Below are 20,765 nucleotides of genomic sequence, written 5' to 3'. Positions count from 1 at the left end.
TCCTTGAACGCACCATGAGTTAGCAGCCCCCGCCCTTGTCAGGCATCAATTGGTCCTCGTGCTACGTCACCACATTCACGCGCATCCCTTGGCTGCACACACAGCCCTTCATGCCGTTCTCTCCCCTCATTGGATAACACTTGTATCCCACAAGGAAAATTTTCTCCTCGGGTTACAGCAGAGCAGAGTGACGGAGAGACTCGTGTTTAGGCTGAAATACTTCATGTAACTGATTGCTGACGGAAAATAGGACTATTTAGGACTTATATTAACAAAAACATTCCACTGATATCTGCTTTAACATGAACTCAGAGCTGGTCTGGTGGGGGGCAGTGGCTGGTGGGCAAAAACTGAACTCGTATTTTAAATCTAGGGGTCTGGATCAGCCATTCAAGGGCCCGTTTCCTCTGCTGTGCGGGGGGACACGTCTGTGGAGCGGTGCATCGCGGACATGCACGGAGGGGGAGTAGGGCCTACGAAAAAAAAAAAAAACGAATGTGCGCCGCCGCATCCGCTCGGACCAGCGGGTCCGCTCGTGCCGACGTCGACAGCGGCAGGCAACCGCAGTATCAACGCTACTGGTATCATGACTCCAGTCAGTGACATGTCACCGGCTGGCCTCATACGTGCAGGCAGGCCAGGGTTGCCAGATACGGCAACAATTATCCCCCACAATCTCACTTGTTTCCTTCACTGTAAAATCGGGAGATTAGCGGGAGAAATTACTAACCGGGAGCATCGCGGGAAATAGGGTTAAAAGTCGGGAGTCTCCCGCGTAAATCGGGAGTGTTGGCAAGTATGAGTTAGCTTATAGTTGACGCGTGCATGGTGCTATTAAACCCAACTGCCACTACAAAGTTTACCATAGAACAGGGATTTATTTGTACAAACCAGTGGAACAGGTCTTCATGTCACAGCACAGCATGTCACGGTCAAAGAATTGTTTGCTTCCAATCAGCAACACCTGCCGATCGCTAGCTCGGTCTAAATAAGCCCCCCGTGACATATGCCCCACCTCACTTCCTGTGTGGGCGGAAGTTACAAAATAAGACACAAAAATATACCAAAATAAAAGCCCAGAATGGCTCCTACAGTGGGAGTGTGAGGTATATACAGGTGTTTTTATTCAAAAATAATTACTCTCTATATTACTTGCTTATTAAATAAATGTACACTTCTCTCACCAGAGAAGATTATTGACGTGATCAGGATCTAAATGACAGGAGCTGTGCCTGAAATCACTGACTACTCACTTACTATATGGTGAATACGCCACTTTGCGAGTAGTGTCCAAAAGTGTTTTATTATTTTACATGAGCTCTCTATATAGTCCTCTATATAGAATTCCCTGTATAGTGAGTAGGGAGTTGAGTGAGTGAATGATTTTGGACACAACCAGGGAGTCACTTTGAATCAGACGCATGTGTTACTGCATGTCTACCACTGGAGGGGGAAGTTGTCTGCTGACAATTCACAGGACACTGAAAAATGTTAGTAGATGAAACAACTTTGCAGTAATAACATCTGTAACAATTCCACTCTGGTATCTGAGTTGTTTTGGGCTGATGATGAGGTAAAGTTGGAATGGTTTTTCAGAAAATAAGTCTTTACTATAGCTACTTTCCTAAAAAGTGCCTGGACACTAAGAAAAGGTGAATTATTTATGTGAATTTCATGTGGTTTTTGTTTTGTTTGTACTCTGATGATTTTGTTTGTTGTCTAAATATGAAATGTGTCTTGGACACCTTAACTGGTGCATGACACTTAAATAAATAAATAAATTCAATCATTCATTCATATAGGTCACCTCCTTCAGGTTACAAACTTTATTCTCTTACTTATTCAGCAGTAAAAACTGCTTATGCAATGTAGTGTGGGGCCACAGAAATCATGTAAACTGTTACCTATCTATGCACAAAACTCAACATCCCAACTAGAGAGCTCCCCAGCATGGCCACTAGAGGGTGTGTTGCATCATGTAAAGCAGTTGGCAGTCCTACCCTGTGTGTGTCTGGGTTGGTGTTGAGGTTGCCGTTGAGCAGCGGTTGCAGGGGAGGGGTCGGAGGGACAGGTTGGGTGAAGCGGTCTTGTCGGTGTTTGCTGTACTGCAGGGCCCAGTCCCACACCGGAGGCAGAGGAGGGTCGGACGGATCTGAAGAAGAATCTGGATGAAGCACGTCTCTCCAGCCGTTGACGGGCGTGTAGGACTGCCCCAGGTTCTGGGTTAAGAAGAAAGTTTTCGTTAATCTATTTTCTTTCTTTTTTTTTATGCATTTGACTAGGGGAACCTATAACGCTGCATGTCCGTTAGGAGTGGGAAGATGCCAAAGCCCCTCTCAGGTGTCCAGTACCTGGGAGCGTTTGCATCTCTCTCTCTGGCAGTTGGCCAGGAAGCTGGAGAAGAGTGGCAGGTGGATGCTGTCGTGCAGGGCCAACAGGAAGTCCTCTGTCAGCTGGAAGCGAGACGGATACTGGGACCACAGCTGCCAGACACAGTCTAAGAAGAGCAGGAAGACTGGAGCCTGCAGGGGGGAGAGGAGGAGGAAACAAACAAAGAGTTAGAGGTAAGATGGATGAGGATTGGATGAAAAAGAGAGGGGAAACAAGTGCAGTAGAAGGTGGAAAGAAAAAAAGGAAGGATGACAGAGAGGGGAGGAGTGAAGAGAGAGTGACCAAAAGAAGGAGGAGAGTGGACAGAAAATGAAGGACACTGTGATTTCAGCATCGAACGTGACCACTCACCTCCTCTTTGTCGTTGTCGCGGTGATAGTTGATGCGGCTGTAGAAACGGTGGCCGGCCATCACCCACTCCTTCTGCACCAGGCTCTGGAAGCCATGCTGTGTCCGACAGTGGGGGTCACACATCACCTGGACGAGGCTGGACACCACGCAGCTCATGTCCCTGTCCTCCGCCTCTGTGACGGAAAACAAGAGAGAGCAACAGTGTGAAGCCTTGTTAACCCTGCATTGTTCCTTTATCTGACACATTTAGACATTTCACAGCAAGGCAGATGGAGACATGGCTCAGTGTCTGATTGACCTGGTTTTATTTACCATTAACTTCAGGTTGATTGGTAACACTTTATAATAAGTACGCACTGTTAAGCTTTGTTAAGCATGAAATACTAAATTTATCATTTGTAACACATGATAAATACTCATTAGTATGTAGTTTATAAACACAGTTAAAAATGTTTTACTCATCATTGATAGGCACTAACTGTATTTATAAACTACATACTGATGAGTATTCATGTGCTATTAATGAAGAATTCAGTATTTATTAATGCTTAACTAATGCTTAATAGTGTGTACTTATTATAAAGTGTTGCCGGTTTATTTAGATGTGAACTATACAAATGTTGACAAAGTGCATTTATGTTATATAATTCTGAATATTTTGTTGATGTGAAGTTGCATGTGTTACATACAGGGCACTACTGTTGTTATTGTCATTATGTATGTGCTTTGTAATGTACATGACGATCATGTTAACATTTTGCAGGGAGCGTGCAGTGCAGTGGGGCCGTCATCACTGTGTTTTGTAACTGTGCAGACATGTGAATTTATTTCAAATGGTTTTTAATTTAAGGACACGCAAACGTTAAGTTACAATTATTTACAGCATTTGCTCTTATTTCTATTAATAATCATTTTTAATTTCCTTTTATCTTTTACAGAGAGAGTAGGACAACAAATGTGGATGCTGATGCAGGAGTCAAAGGCACAGAGAGTTTTTCTTGGTGTCTAGTGCAGTGACTCATTTCTGCAGTGGGACATTTATTGCTGATCCAGCCGATGGCAGATCTGCAGCAACAAAGGGACTTGGAGCCAGACTGATGTATGAGGCTCTCAGCCAGGCAGACGAATAAGGTCCCGTCTCGTGTTAGTCACGTACAGCTGCAGAGTGGCTGAGAAAGTAAAATAACAGCAGCCAAACTGGTAAACATCCTGGGCTGAACACAGCCATTGTCTGGGTGCAGTGTTGGATCTGACTCTCTGGCTGCTCATGAATGTAAAATAAGCAGCAAGGCCAGATGATTAAAAGTCTCTAACAGCCTGGAAACAGCAACATTTTATCTGTTATTATCCTGTTTTTTTCCCCCTTTCACTGTCAGACACTTCTATCGGTGCAGCCTGGACAGATAACAAAAAGCTAAACGTTCCTGTCAGGAGCAGCAATAACAACAACACAGGCTCATTAGTTGGCAGGAACACCTGGAGGAGAAAGTTGAAGGCATTGTGTGCAGGCCCCAGTCAGTCAGACACTCTGAGGTCACCCTCGCTGCATGTTTGGGTTTACCTGCTTTGTCCAGCAGCACTCCCTGCCACCTGATCCAGCTTACTATCAGGTGGTGATCAGTTGACACCTCTGCTGCACACAGACAACAGTCGGCATCCTCCTCTTTGCAACACATAGCTGCACAGAGGTGACCTTCTCATTCCAATAGACCCCTTCAAAACAGCATCAGTAATCATGGGGGTCTGTGAACATCCCATCATGCACCCAGCACCTCTAGTCCAGGGTATCTCCAAAAAAAATGAACGCAGTCCCTATGCCTAAGTTTAGTTTGCAGAGCCAGGGCTGTAGAGAGATGAGTTGGGCTCTGTTCCTCCCTCACCAGAGAGGCCACATTTTATATACATATATACAGTATATTATATACTGTATATATACACATAAAATATTTAATTACAGTCATAATTCATTTATGAAGTCTAGCTTGTTTCTCACGGCTCAGCAGTATTGCTGATGTGACTGTGTTTTTAAAAGCAGGTTGTACGGAGCGCTACAGACAGTGTGCATGTAGGTTCAGTGGCGTGTGCTTGTTCTTAGTATATATGAAGCTCCTTCAGGGCAAGCCCTAATGTGGGATTAATGAGAGGGATGCGCTGTGAATAATGAATGGATTGAATAATACGAGCCGGGGTCTGGGGTCACATGACTCACCTTGCAGCGCCACAGTCAGGTGACCGCCGCGGAGCAAGCAGGCTACCTCTGAGGCTTTCCTTAAACAGGACCTGGAGACAGAGCAGCAGGTTGGTAAGATGGAATGGGATCACCTGAATCTGACAACAATGTGTGTTACAGACTAACGACTACACGACAACATACTGCATAAATCCATACAGGAACCCATATGAATACACTGCTTTATGGACATTAAGAGCAGAGATACTTACGATTCTACAATGAAAACCAGAGGTAAAAAATAGTGATGAATATAGATGCTTCATTTAAATTGCAAATGTAATATTTTAAAGGGATAGTTCAACATTTTGGCAAATTGGCCCATTGCCATAATCCCTATAGTTTTAGGAGTAGGTTTGTTACCTTTAATTGTCGGTGCAAGATATTTTTAGAACGGTGGAGCAGAGCTGCTCAGAGCTACACTACGGAGGCTAATGGGATTTCTTGGTTTCCCTCCAACAACTCGTGGACAAGTTGTGACTTGCACATTCACCACGCTATGAGATAATAACTGAACGTTATGAGACAGAGTTGTTTCAGAGGTAAATTCATGCAAAACCGCTGATGCGTCTTCCAGTCAGGGACAGTTTTTTGGCAAGCAGTCTCTGCATTTGCCTCAAAAATAACTCTGTAGCGTGTATAGAGGCACAGTCCTCGCTGCAGTCGGCCCTGGTTCGAGTCCCGCGTCGGGCGCCATTTACTGCATGTCATTCCCCCTCTCTCTGCCTCCCCATTTCCTGTCTGTCTTAACTGTACTATCCATAAAGGCATAAATGCCCCCAAAAATAAAAAAAATAACTCCGTAGTGTAGTTCTGAGCAGCTCACAGCTCTGGTCCGCCGTTCTAAAAAGGTAACGAACCTACTGCTATGACTATAGGGATTATGGCAATGGGCCAATTTGCCAAAAATGTTGAACTATCCCTTTAAAACCTTTTAAGGTTGTGTGGTTTTTGAATTATCTAGACATTTTCAAGGAATTTAGGGCCAGTTCTCCATCAGTCGGTTCACAGTGAGACATGGTTTGCCAGGCTAGCCAATAATCACGATCATCAGCAGTTACCTCGTGTAGTCTAGCCAGTGGGTGCTTTCCAGGGTAGATAACCATTTGTCATCAGGCACCGACACAGATGTGGAGATATCTACAAGCCGCAACAGGAATCAGACAGATCATATTCAGACATTATTCTCACAAGTGCACGGACGCCTTCAAGGGTTTCAGATGACACAGACACCAGATGACCTGATGGTAAGAACTGGTTCAGGACTACAGACACAACAATGATATGAGTTGTAGAAAATTCTAAATAAATCTTTCAATAAGGTGTAGCTGCAGACGTGCAGACACAGAGCAGGGCTTCTCTGTTCATACTGTGACCTCTAAATTGACCACTGATTGTGACTGATTTCTATTATAATCAGTACATTGAAAATATTTGATACTGCAGTCCCCTTGTTAGTGAAAGTGTAGTGTTAAATGTTTACAATCACACAAGATTAGAGCCAAAGACAGCCCCCTCCCCCCTGTAAATCAATACATATCTTGAGTGGGGCCCTAAGTGTAAAATCCATATAATCCCTGGGAGATTAGTTATTAAAACAATCTCCACAGTCTCTTTTCGTTTTCTATCTAGTTGCTGTGACGACTCAAAGCTCACTGCCACCCTGCATCTGAGTGGCTGTTTTTACAGGACAATCCTCTGAGCCGTGAAGCTCTCACCAACAAAAGACAAAACACTGAGCTGACTAATGTGTGAACCGTGATAATCGGTGACCTTTACACATTGTTTATGTGCAAGAGAGAGTGAGAGTCTGTGTGTGTGTGTGTGTGTGTGTGTGTGTGTGTGTGTGTGTGTGTGTGTGTGTGTGTGTGTGTTTGGGAGAGATGGGTCAGCATTTCAGTCCCAGGGCCAGTAGTTGTAGATCATCATGGGTTTTGTCACTTCTGTTCTTACCCAACCATGGAATGTGCTGTGTGCGCCATCACGACAAAAACAACAATAAAGTCTATCCCACAAAAAACTGTTTTGCTACAACTCTACAAGTGTGAAGAAGACCGTAAACAACTGTTTAAAAAAAGTTGTGTAATTATACACTCTCTAATAGCATTAAGACATTTTGAAGAAAGACAATAACCATTCATTAAATATATCAAACGCTCTCTAGTTTTTGTGTTGTGTTACGTGTTTGTTAGGATGTTGTGAGTGGATTGTGTGTGGGTTTGTGTGGCACCCACCTCCCAGACAGAGGGCGCGCAGGCGGCTGTGTGCCAGCTGGACGTCAGCAGGTGACGGCAGCTCCTCGCCCAGCTCCACCACTACACACAGGGAGGACTGGCAACCAAACAGGACCATCTCCAGGTTTCTACACAACACAACAGCCTGCTGTCAACACACCGCCACGTCATGCATCTGGATTACCTTTCTATTGAGCTGCATGGTATAGTTTCACAGCCATATGTTTGTTAGAGGAGGGTATCATCTCCAAAGACGGTAATAGTTTGATGTAAAATGAGTGGATTCCTCAGTACACAGTGCAATACTCAGCAAAAATACTGTGTTTAAATGTTGCTTCATTCAGTAGAACAAAGTAGCCACTTACATCAGATATGTATTTGTGTGCAAGTCTTTTCTAGTTCAAGCCTTTGTAAATTTCAGTGAGCACTTTGGTTTCCTGTCACACACATCACCATGTATCGTTTCTCTTCTCAGAATGATTCAAATAAACCTGGTTCCGTTGCCGTGTATACTGATGTTATCTTTTGCAACACTTCACACATTCATCACAGTGTCAGTATTTTCTTTCTGTAAGAGTGAACCCAAATTTCTTTTCTTTCAGTGGCTGGTGGCATGAACAAGCTACAATTAAAGCTGAGTGAGGCAGCTTTGCTATGATGAAATTTAAACTAAAATATAAAGGGTTTGATTGAACCTCAATACCCTGAAATGTGAATTGATGTCATCACCTGAACAAAGACAAGTGTGCTGGCCTGTGAAACCTGACAACTACCCATCAACAGACCACTCACTCATTGTTCTTTCACACTGTGATGGTCCTCTACCTCTGGTGGATTACCATAACTCAAGCTTTGCCCTGTGATAGTCACACCCTGCAGTGAGGGATTGGTGGTCAACTGTTAATGCGTACACTGACAGGGATACACACATTAAAATCCATTTTAAGAACATCAAACACGCCCACCTGATGTCATCTTTCTCATGATAAATGTTGTTCTGGAAGCTGGCCATTCGCAGTAGATCACTGCCGCGGGGGTGTCGCCAACACCAGCGCTGCAACACAAAACACAAAACACAGTCACTGTCAGCCTCTTTAACAACACATTCCATATTGTTGAAATTCCCTAAAGGCTCTCCCTGCATCTGTGTTTGGCTTATAATTTGTGTCATAGGAATGTTAATAACAGGGGAATATGTGATGAGCACCTGAGACATTCACTTTTTGTCCTATCATTTAGTTTTGAATGCAAACGCCTCCTTTCTAAAGCATTAAACAAAGAGTCAAACTTTTAGGCACAAACTTGCTTCATTCTTTGGCAGCTGGTCTGTTGTGACCTAGAAAATCTTCCCCAGAAAATCCTCCTGAGTACTCGCTAATGCACCTTTGTTATGTTTCCTTTGTGTGCCTTCCATCTTTGGTTTTTGTGATATTTTACATGAACCAAATATTTGCACTGACACTGTTTCAAGTCCAGACCTGTTCGACTGATAAAGAACATGTAGAAACCCTGATTCAAAATGTTTTGTTAGAAATTCACAGGATATTTTAAATACAGGTTACGATTCTTAGAATATTACTGACATGTTAACACATGAATTTATACAAGGTGGCAGGTTGAATAAATTTGTCAGTACTGAGTGCACTCACAGGGATGCGTCCCTCATTGAAGTGAGCGAAGCTTTTCTTCAGCTCAGTGTCCAAAACCTTCTGTGGAACCACGATGAACCTTGGCAGACTGACAGCAAGCAGAGAGAGTGCTCAGTTTAATTGACAGGATATAAAACAGTAGTGTGATAGTAGCCATATAAGATGTGCGAGGTTCGTCCTTGGCTTTGCTTGCTTTCTTCTTGAGAGGTGTATTCACACGTCCCTGCAGTGTGTGGTTTGTGGTGGATGATTTGACACATTACTTCAGTTAAAATGCAACACTGAGGAAATAACATTCAGTAAAACTGATACCACAATATAACACATTTAAAGGTTTAATTTGAGAAACAAATAAAAACAAAGATGTGTGTTTATAACACTGTAGATTTGGTTTCTATTCAAGCAGGGTGTGAATTTACCTGGTGGACATCTCGAAGCGGTCGTTCACCGAGCTCACTCTCCAGCCACTGGCCCCGCACCTCTCCAGCTCTTGCTCCCAGTCTAAGACAGACTCAAACCAGTTCATGTGGGTATCTCGGCGACGGTTGCTTAGAAACTGCTTCATTTCTGGGGGAGGACAGAGTGTGCGTGCAAATATTATTTTGATGCTGAAACACTTGAGCTACTATGTGTATGATATTGGATTATTTGTTATACTATATGTAATAACTTTATATCCTAACAACATAACAAGAGTGAGTAATAAAGATAATCTAATGTTAAAGGTATGCCACTTGTTTTTATCTAAAATTTATATCATTGGGGACTGAACCTATTTGGGTTTCAGACAGTTTAGTTGCCCCCTCAAAGACAAGAACTGTTGCCTTGACTTTGTGAGACTATAATAGCGATTTTTCCCTCTTTTATGATATTTTCACTGAACCAAACATTTAATTCACTCATTAAGGAGATAATTAGCAGCATTAATCGTAGGGTAGATGTATCTAGCAGCATGGGAACATGGAAACTGAATGCATATCTGAAACTGGCTAGCCAGCAGGCAGCACAGCTGAAAGCCTGAGCCCCTGCTTCCTTTTCCACTGATCTAAATTTAGTGAGAGATCAAGAAGGAAAAAAACAACATGCAAATACAATCTGAATCATTTCAAGTACATCTAGGAAAGTGTGCCTTTGTGGCACTAAATGTAGTATATAGTATATGTTAATACCTAACAGTGACACAACACAGTGGTGCAGTGATGTCGTCACACTTGAAGTCAAACATAATGCAGAACACTGACCACACACTGGACACACTTGACCCCCTGGGCCAGAGTTGAAGTGTAGGTCATCTAATGACTTGTTTCAGAGGGGGGCTTGCATTATTTATCCAACAGCTGACAGTCATCAAGAGCCTGGTCAGCCTAGCGTAGCTTTAACATAGCATAATGTATTGTGCAGATGGGCTCATATTTCCTTATATAGGTTGAAGCAAACAGCCAGTGGCTCATTTGCAACTGAGCAAAACTGTTGTTTTTTATGTAAGGAGATACAGTGTGTCCTATTTGCTGAAACAGAGTTGGTTCTGAACCACCAAAGACACAACATTACATTTAATTACGTAGGCTTAATCTTTCCCAAACTGAGCTTTTCAATCACTGTCAAGATCAGCTCTAGAAACCCACAGTGAGCCACAGTCTTCCAAACCACTGAGAGATTTGCTCACATCTGGCCACGGTTTCAAAGACAGAATTCTTTCGTTGCGTCATTACAGAGGAGAGAATGTTTGCCGAGCAGAGGGGATGTGAGCTTTATATTGTCATTATAGTCTGGACAGAAACTGTGAGCTTTCCTGTTTAATATTCACTCCGTTATTGAAGACAGGAGAAGAAGAAGAAGAAGAAGAAGAGCAGCAGAAGGTAGAAATAAACAGAAACAAAAATAGATGAAACAAAGTTCAAGTACATTCTGTCTCCGGAGTGAAAAACCAAAGTGAGAGCAGACTTGCAGGAGTCACACCAGTAGAAAACTCTGATATGCTTCAAGCAGCCAGGGAGCCAACACACTCACACTGCGTTTCTGAATCATGTGGCCATTTGCTTCTCACTTCCACTGAGCTGTTATCTCTCTGAATATTCATCACAGAGAAAAATCAGGTACAGAAAAAACTGAAGGATTGACAGATTCAGTGACAGGTACTTGGAGCCATCGACTCTCCATTATTTTCATGTCACTGAAGTCCAAACAGACACACACAAAGCAACAGTACCCACAATAAAAATTAATTTACCCAGTCACTCTACAGTGTAGTTTTTGGGTTTAGGACCAAGTTGTGTAACTGTCCACACACACACATACACACATGACATTGGTTTGTATATCAAGTCCAGTGTGTATACTTTAAAGGGATAGCTCAACATTTTGGCAAATTGGCCCATTGCCATAATCCCTGTAGTTTTAGGAGTAGGTTTGTTACCTTTAATTGTCGGTGCAAGCTGCTTTTAGAACAGCGGAGCAGAGCCGTGAGCTGCTCAGAGCTACGCTACGGAGGCTCATGGGATTTCTTGGTTTCCCTCATCAAACTCATCAAATACACAATCCAACAACTCCACAACGCTCTGGTGGACAAGTTGTGACCTGCACATTCACCACGCTATGAGATAATAACAGAACATTTCGAGATGGAGTTGTTGGATTGTGTATTTGATGAGTTTGATGAGGGAAACCAAGAAATCCCATTAGCCTCCGTAGCGTAGCTCTGAGCAGCTTGCGGCTCTGCTCCGCCATTCTAAAAATAGCTTGCACAGACAATTAAAGGTAACGAACCTACTCCTAAAACTATAGGGATTATGGCAATGGGCCAATTTGCCAAAACTACCCCTTTAAGCATTATAGACAGACTGACAAGGTGTTGTATCAGTACCAGGCAGGGAATGGGTGCTTGTATAGATTACACGGCATACATTAATGCACTCACCTACACTCCCGAGGGCAGCGTTCTGGAAAGATAAAACGGACCCTGGTTTGAGAGGCTGGTAGGTCTTGGCGATGGTGTAAGTGATCTGAGGAGGGAAACCACAGTGAGCCAATCAACATGACAAAGGTCATCAGCTTTCAACGGCGGCCGAGGGACCTGCCGCATCACATCAGCTTCTCCAGGCAGAAGTCTTCAGACTCTGACATGGCTAATGTACAGTATGACAGTAACCAGAGCCTTGGATCTGAGCCAACACACACACAAAGGAACCTGCATGAAAATATTCACTGACCCAAGCACATACATCACTAGTAGTAAAATGTTTGTAGCAAGGCATAATATATCGTACACCAAAATGCATATCAGAATAAAAAATAAAAAAAATACTATATTAAAAAGTAGAAAGTCTAAAACTGCATATAACAAAATAAAACACATCTATACAAGGGGAGTTCTGATGTATAGTATAATCAGTAGATGCTAGAAACACACCTCTATAACCTGTGCGTCAGGAGTGAGGCGGTCAAACAGGAAGCAGATGACTCTCATGTCCCTACAGTAAAGCACCAGCTCCTCTGGAGTGAACTTCAAGGAGGAGTTGGGGGTCACCAGCTTAGTCCTGTTGGGGCCGACTGCAACAACACAGGGGAGAGAGGTACTTATCAAACATTAAACAGATCCAGAGAGTTCTATAGTATTAGCTTACATACATACCTACAGTTCTTAGGTTAAATCTATAGTGTGTGGCTCCACTGAGATAAGCCTTACTGTACATGCACATTCCCAAAGCTGCACTATTTATCTTGTCCCTTAGGAGCTGAAGATAAACAGTATCACAGCAGACGGTTTTAAACTGTACACAGCTCTGTGACTAAATGCAAACAGGGAGTGCCATATATAGCCTAATATAAATAAATAAAATAAATAAAATATTCTTATTGTAAAACCGAGTAAAACCACAGGCAGGGGGGTTTGACTTACCAACTACAACCTTCTCTATAGATGCCAAAGCCACATCATGATCTCCTAACAGCACCGGGTCGGCATTGTCCTGCAGCAGGAACATTATTATTAGAAACAGCAATATTCAGTTATGAATATGAACACATTACAAGCATCTCTCTCTCTCTACAAGTTTTTATATTATATAAAATGTATTACCGGTAAGTATATTTTACAATGTCATCTCTTAACATCACATGGGGCAATTACACAATGAGAAAATGAGCATTTCCGGTACTTACATCAGGTTTAGGACTGTCCTGGGGAACGAAGGCCACTCTGAAGTGAGTGCAGAAGAGGGTCCCAGAGAGCCAGCCTCTTCCTTCCCTGGCAGTCAGCTTCTTCCTCACCATAACAGCTCTTTGAAGTACACACTCGCCTAGAGAGAAGAGAAGTGGCACAGAGGTTACAGGATGGAGTTTATGGACAGCATACGTATGTCAGGAAAGGGGTTTTTATTTTTGAGCACGTTTGATTGTGAATGGTTTGACCTCTCATCTGCGTGAGATTGCATAACTGAAAGTGTGTATGGGAGGGGGCGTTTGATAAGGGTAAACAGCAGGAAGTGTATAGACGGAGAAACAACAGGCATGGAAGTTCACCAAGAGTAGACTGCAGGGAGTGGGTGTAACAAACACCTTTAAACAAAAGGCTGAGTCCTAATGTAGCTGCTTGTTGCTGCAAGCAGTAAAGGGACAACCTTATGGATGACAATAACCTTCCTCTGAATTACATAACACCTGTTTGGTTTGTAAATAGTCACAAATAATTAATGTACACAAGTACATTCAAACTGCATTTTTTTTGTGCAGCTGAATATCAAGGTAAATTTCCAAATTATATTAAACACAGCTTCAGCTGGGATCCCTCCTCTGTTGCTCACTCTGAGGTTTCTCCGATTTTTCCCTGTTAAAAGGGTTTTCCATGGAGTTTTTCCTCAGTGGATGTGAGGGTCTAAGGACAGAGGATGTTGTTATGATGCCATGTAAAGCCCTTTGAGACAAACTGTTTGTAAAAACGGGCTATACAAATAAAATTGCCTTGCCTTGCCTTGCCTTCAATGTGTGTTCAAGAAATAAATCATCCATGGTCTTCAAAACTCAGTGGATAATTTAGGAGAAATGTAATAATGTGCTTTTGAAAACGTTTGACAAAAAACGTAGGCTATATATTACCATTATTGTAAAATTATTGGTAAGTACAAAATCTTGGACTTGGATAGCAACCAGGTGAAACTGTGACAAGTTCAGTTCAGTTTTATTTTTATTTATGTCCCGAGGAAAATTGAATTTGCAGCAGGCATCATAACATAATAACATAAGAAGATAGACAAAAGACAGCATCAAAAACATCAACATGTCACTAGCCACAACATACAGTAGTGCAGTAATACATAAAAAACAGCACAGGACTTTTAACCTTGATGTGAAACAGGCACGACTTGTTTTTTGTTTAAGATTTCTACATGTTTTATCCAATTGTCACGGTGTAATGTCTGTATGTTTTTTTATGATACCTGCCTAAGGACAACGGATGGAATTTAGCAACTGCGGCATGTTTATATTGATGCTTTTCACTGATACTGTATGTTGATTCATGTGCATTGTCCTAATAAAATAAATAAGTAAAATGCAGGTGCAGTAAGGGTTTTGATAGAGCGTCATTTAATGTGCAACAGCAGACAACGCAGAATGAAACCTTCAATCTTTCAGTTTCAGAAAAACAGGAGCCCATACCAGGGAGGAACTCTTTTTGCAGCTTTAATAATATTTGTCTTGCTGAACTATGTGCTGTATGTGTGCAGGACTTTATTTATAATCTAGAGATGCTGTTGAGAGTGATGAGCTCTCATCTTTGACTAACAGGGAAGGAAGCTGAAGAAGCATCTGACATTCCAGGACAGAGCTTTAAAAACAAACCTCTTCACCCAGAGGCTCATCCAAAACACACACACAGATGTACATTAACACTCTCAAAGAACAACACAAAGGAAAACTAATTCACCAAGAGACACACACACACACACACACACACACAGAGCAGTGAGACAGCAGCACCGCAATACAAAGCCTTCGCCAGCTAGACTGTTGGTTTCCATGGCAACAGAGTCCGGGAGTAGAGTAGACGTGGAGAAAATGGCCTTTTTGTCCATGACAAGAGGATGGTTTGGCCAGACACATGGCAAGGCAAATGTTTTCGTTTCATTCAAAAGACCGTAAAAAAAAAAAGACGGGGAAAGACTTCTGCTCCCTGGAGACTGAAAAAAACAGACAGAGGAAACTGAAAATTCCTCCACTGCACATGTGGAAGGAACTAGCATGGACCTTAAATTGAAAACGAAAGTAAAGCCCACTGTGCCCGGTTCTCTGCAGAACGCGCTTAGCTTCATGAATGTTTTAGGGGATACCAACCAACACACAAACAGGAAACAGCCATTTGACACATCAAACATTTGTTTATGCTGTGAAAGAAACACCATAATTTTCTAATTACACAAGAGGAGCTGAAATCTTTGGGTGTGCTCTATTATTACGCCTATATTCCTTAGCCTCCAAAACCATGCATGAAAACCATAGGCTGGACTTGTGGAGTAAAGCTAACCACACATGATGGAGCTACAGAGATTTAAAATCCTTGGGCCCGTGAACACAAGTGAACCCTTGTTGAGAGCTTGTCTTTCAGAGGATAATCTGTGGCCTTGCATGCCTCCGTACAGTCTTCCCAGGGTGCAACAGAGCCGAAAACAATCCTGCAGCCTGTGAATTTGAGAGGCGAAGGAGAGAGGAAGAGGAAGACAGGGAGCAGAGAGAGGCCTGCAGTCCTGCTCGCACTTGACTTTGGTAACATGAGAAATCTGTACAGGTGAGTACCCCCGCCGATCCAGGGTCAGCTGTCAGACAACTGTCCTCTAATCAAATCGAATCTTTGATGTTCTTCCTGGAGAACCACAGATAGAGTGACAACATGCTGTGTGAATACAGTATTACACCTTTATTTCCTCCAACACAGATTAAAGGTTCATGAGGCAAGAAATTCACATGCGTTTTAAGTTTTTTACTGCTAATGGGCGATGAAGCGTTAAAAACCAAAAAGAATGAGCCCACTCGCGTATCTCTCCGTTGCCTTGAACAGGCTGTGTGCTGCATAATGCGCTGCAATTCTGGGTCCGAATTTCCCGCGCTGTCCGCGGATGTGACGTCAAATGACGCTGCATGCGCGTCCTCGACAGCTTCGGCTTTCCTCCGCTTGCGCCCAGCGGTCGGCGGATGTCTTGCAGCCTGAACAGTCATGTGAGCAGCGAGTAGAGAAATAACGTCACTTTCTTACATTTTAATATTTTTTCATGCGAGAAAGTGACGGTTTAGATTCCCAGTCTGTTGTCAGTTTATCCAAATAACGTCTGTAGTACTAGATTTGCTCCGACATTTTTCGGAGGAGTGCAGAGCCACACACGCAGCAGCAGCGGCTCGTCACAGAGGCTGCAGCCGGGGAGCTGAGCTCATCGGCCGGTTTTTAGAGGTTTTCTGCCGGCTGGTTGAATTGTTTTTAGGAGATAAATGCTGGATGAAATCTAACAGTGGCACTGTGGTAGTCGGATTAGTTCATTTGAATGAAAAGTGAAGCTTCAGGTGTGTGTGAGCAGCGCAGCCTTGGGGCTCTGTACGTACAAAAATCACCATATTTAGGCTACTTCAATAAATAAATAAATAGTTTTACAATGAGTCGATTGATTCATCCGCGGTCAGTTTACCCCTTACGCCTGTAAGGAAATTCTCCGACGTGTTTGGAGGAGAGCAGAGCCACTAGAGCAGCCGAGCGGCAGCAGCGGCTCACAGAGGCGCCGGTGGCGGCCGGTGCTGACCTGATGCCCGGGCGGTCAACCTCCCGGTGTCGCGGTAAATTGAGCACTGTACAATGAGCGCGGCACGGCGCATTTACTGTTTATTAACAGCCAGGTGTGTAGCCTACGTGTGTGCGTGCGTGCGTGCGTGTGTATGTGTGTCTGTGTCTGTGTCGTGAGACAGCAGGTAGAGGGGCTGACTGGCAGAGATGAGAGATAGTGAAAGCTGTTCTTTTTTTCTGTGAGAGACTGCTGCGGCGGACCCAAACCAAACTGTGGCGGCTGATTAATGGAAAACACTGGTATAGTAACATTATGCCGTTTCCAATTCAGCCACAGTGTCACTGTCACAGCATCAGCTGCACTGCTGTGGAGAGTTGATGCGCGCTCCCGCACCAGCTTGGCTGATATGGCTGCAGTAACCCTGACGGCCGCTACGGCCGTTGTATCGCTACTGAGTTTTATTCCTCGATCTTGCCTCAAGCACCTTTAAAGCCACACTATGTCATATTTTACATTAAGTTTAGTGCTATTTGGTTCGGTGCTTTTTGCATACTCATGCTGAAAACAAATACTTGTCACTTCATTTATAAGTCCAAATGGATGCTGGGCATGTCAGATATAATGAAATCCCACCCAGATGTGTCTGATATATTGAGTTCATGAAAATGAGATGGATGTGAGGTTGCAGTGATTTTGACCCCTTGACCTTTAACCACCAAAATCGAATCCATTCCCTCTCAAATCCAAGTGACTACCAAATTTGTTCCTGAGATATCATCATCACCAAAGTGGGACACAGTCTGACAGACGACCTGAAAACATAATTCCTGCCCGCTGGTGACAGCCGTGGCCGGAGAGCGGAGGCAGTATATAATATATAAACAAACAGTAGCAACAACCATGAAGAGCAATGAGACAGTTACATCAGCTGCTGACAAAATCATAGGGCAGCCAGCTGGCCAACATTAAATGCTGGGCTGGAGTTGGGTTTTGACCAGTTCAAGGACAAGAGGTGAAACCACCTTCCTTAATGCTGTGCCTTGAATGGTAAATTGACTTATATAGCATTTCTCTAGCCTCTGGACCACTCAAAGAGCATTTACACACCCATTCACACACACATTCATAGTGTGCTTGATATCTTAAGTGGAGTCAGTATCTCGCCCAAGGACACTTCAACATGTGGACTGGAGGAGCAGGGAATCGAACCACCACCTGCTCTGCCCCCTTTGCCACTTAAAGAGAAATGTGAGTTCCATGCTTTTATTACACTGACATTTCTTATCTGTATTTGAATAGTAAGGCCTAACATGCAGAATAAACATTGTGGACCAGCCCCATTTCAAATAATGCAAAGTGTTCAACTCAAACACTGAGATGTTGTTTCAAGAAGTGCTATACATACAGTATGTATATATAGCATTTTGTTTCCACATTCAGTTTAAATGTGAGTTACTCCTTTAATGTTTCAGCTGCCTTTGTTGATGTTGTGGTCACTGAGTTGGACATGAGGAGAGAGCGACCTGAAAGGATCAGCCTGAGAAAATACAGCTGAGAGACATCTGAACCACATGCTCTCAGCCTCTCTTTTTATTTGTTTTCAGCCACATTTGTTCCTCATTTTCAGCTAGAATGCGTGCTGAGCCAAAGGTTTCTGCCCTCCTCAGCCCTCCAGAGGGAGGAAGAGCTGGGGAAGTCTAGGAAAGCACAGAGGTAGTGATATTGACTGACGTGCAGCTGATGAGTATATTTCTGTACAGATGACAAAAAAAATGCTGACACAATATAAAAATGTCAGAACAATCAGCTTCTATATGTTGCAACAACCACAAACTGTGACAACAGTTTCAAACTTATTTAACCAACTTTCTTTTTGCTAAACCGGTCTTCGTAGAGTTCCTCTGCCATATAGACAACTGTATATTATCAGAGGTTTTCAGTAAATCCTCCCAAAAAACTTGTGTCTAGCACTTAAAAGTCAAACCTTCAAACCTTTTTAAATATCGAGATCAACATCCAAGTGTATATCAACGTACCAGTGTCTTGTCCATCAATCAACGAGCCACACGCCTGATTGACAGCTTTTAAATCCTGCAGTAACATAAGACTGAGGAGAAAGGGGATTGTGAAGAACTTTAGTCTGGGGGGGGGGGGTCCTGGCCTCCGGGCATTGTGTGTGATTGGACAGTATACCCCATCCCCCACTCATAGCATTGAAAAGGTACATGATCTACCTATGGCTGCTGGAGCTGTCCTGACCTGTCTGCCCCCCCGCGGGCCGGCTCGGTTTCTGCGGTCCTGTGTCCTGGTGTCACATGAGAAGACGGTGGATGCTGAGCGCTGTCTGTTAACTACTGACAGAGGGGGACGACTTCAGACATATTTCTGACTCGGTCATCCACGTGGTTTTCCTCAGCTGCTCAGCAAAATCTCATCCAGAATGTGATGATTAAGGCCCTTTCCGATCACACAACACCATCTTATAATAATAGTGTTATTGGAAAATTCTGTTTTTACACTGGGTTTACAAAGGACCCATCCTTTTGAACAATGTGTGTTTGTTTGAGAGGGAGAGTACACTGGTGCAATGTGAGCCCTTTCACTCTGACTGGTGAATCCTTTGTGTCTGAAAGTGAACTTGTTGTCACAAATTGTCTCCTCTGTTAAATGCAGACCGTGCACAGAGCCAGAGGGTTGTGTTTTTGAAAACATGCTCAAAACACAGACTGACAGTAAGTCGTTTCAGCTCACAGAGAGGAGCTAATTTAGCTCTCGACGGAAAAAGACAAGAAGGATTCTGAAAAAGCACGAGGAGCGTTCTGCCATTACACATCTGTCTTAATATAAAACAGGTTCTCATGCACAGCTGTGTTTCCAATCTGTCTGGAATGAAGGTGGAGAGAGAGGAGAAAGAGAGGACAGGCCGGGCTGAGAGAACTGTAAGGTGTTGTTGGAGTCAAAAGCCAGTAAAAGGGAAAAAATGTCCAGTACTGACAGTCAACATTTTCACAGTGAAATGCTAACAGCTAAGAATAGGATCTCTGTGAGTGTTTGTCACGGAGCAGCAGAGCTTGGAAAGTATTTGATGAAAACGCACAGCTGGAAAAGAAATTAGGCTGGCTAAGTGAGTGAAATAAGGAAGGAAGTGTGTGTGTGTTTGTAAAGAGTATGTACTGTACACACACAGATGAAAATATGTGTATGTGAGAGAGGTCAGTGGAAGCCCACAGGGGCCCAATGTGTATCAAAACAACAAAATACAAAAATGTAAAAAATACAGCTCAATTAAACAACAAGACTGAGAACAATTAAATAACTGAAATGATCAAAAGAGAGACTCATTATAAGAAGATGAAAGTGGGGGTGCTCTGGTGGGTGAGTGGTCAGAGAGAACGTCCCATAAGGCCTCTGGCTCGCGTGCAGGAATCAAACCCCTTCTGGGACGTACATTTACTGCGCGTCTGTTCCCCCAATTTTCTCTCCTCGTTTCCTGTCATATCTCCACTGTCCTATCTAATAAAAGGCAAAAAAGCATGGAAAAATAATTTTTAAAAAAAGATGAAAATAGGATATGTACGGAAGCCGAGAACGGCCACGTCCATAATATATTTTTTATTATCGTTTTCTCGTGATAACGACTTATTATTTCGTTATCTCGAGATAACAAAGTCCGTTTTCACGTGATAACGAATTAATTTATTTCGTTATCTCGAGATAACAAAGACCGTTTTCTCGTGATAACGAAATAATCATAGAATGTGTCGTTGACATGGTTGCCTAGCAACATGTTTCCCCGGTGCAATCGCTTCTGTTTACGGGGTTAATATAATCAAAGACGGTTTATATAATACATCCATGGTAGCAGCTGGTTAGCCGCTGTATGTTCGTAGCAGGAGGCTACTAAAGCGAGTCTGTTGGAAACACTACACATCTACAGATCTAACGTAACAGAAGAGATGTTTTTCATGGGATAATTGCCCAAAACCATGTGTAGAACTCAAATCAGTGAGCTGATTAATGTGATCACATCATCCTGATTTCAGCCTTCAAGAGCTGCCACTAACGTTAGTCTGCTCTGAGGAGCTGTCAACAATGAAGTACCGGTAAGTTACACTTAACGTTAGTTTGTTTACTTAGCTGGGTTTAT

The 20,765-nt window shown here is 43.1% G+C and overlaps 1 protein-coding gene across 1 annotated transcript in view; it reads right to left on the bottom strand.

Annotated features, from left to right (window-relative positions):
* The window catches only part of mtmr11 (myotubularin related protein 11), a 42,629-nt gene that overhangs the window by 10,053 nt on the left and 11,811 nt on the right, over nucleotides 1-20,765 (bottom strand). The window contains exons 3-15 of the mRNA XM_085803632.1: nucleotides 13,017-13,153; nucleotides 12,754-12,823; nucleotides 12,265-12,404; nucleotides 11,773-11,857; nucleotides 9,275-9,422; nucleotides 8,856-8,943; nucleotides 8,172-8,260; nucleotides 7,207-7,334; nucleotides 6,034-6,112; nucleotides 4,952-5,022; nucleotides 2,743-2,915; nucleotides 2,352-2,522; nucleotides 2,001-2,219 (exon numbers count right to left, since the gene is read on the bottom strand). Coding sequence (XP_085659758.1) covers nucleotides 2,001-2,219; nucleotides 2,352-2,522; nucleotides 2,743-2,915; nucleotides 4,952-5,022; nucleotides 6,034-6,112; nucleotides 7,207-7,334; nucleotides 8,172-8,260; nucleotides 8,856-8,943; nucleotides 9,275-9,422; nucleotides 11,773-11,857; nucleotides 12,265-12,404; nucleotides 12,754-12,823; nucleotides 13,017-13,153 — 1,598 coding nt within the window. The remainder of the gene's footprint in view (nucleotides 1-2,000; nucleotides 2,220-2,351; nucleotides 2,523-2,742; nucleotides 2,916-4,951; nucleotides 5,023-6,033; nucleotides 6,113-7,206; nucleotides 7,335-8,171; nucleotides 8,261-8,855; nucleotides 8,944-9,274; nucleotides 9,423-11,772; nucleotides 11,858-12,264; nucleotides 12,405-12,753; nucleotides 12,824-13,016; nucleotides 13,154-20,765) is intronic.

This window comes from Trachurus japonicus, chromosome 16, assembly GCF_045865225.1.
Source record: "Trachurus japonicus isolate A0001 chromosome 16, Traja_1.0".
Classification (NCBI taxonomy): domain Eukaryota; kingdom Metazoa; phylum Chordata; class Actinopteri; order Carangiformes; family Carangidae; genus Trachurus; species Trachurus japonicus.
Note: the sequence above shows the minus strand (reverse complement) of the source record. Positions and strands in the feature narration are given on the sequence as shown.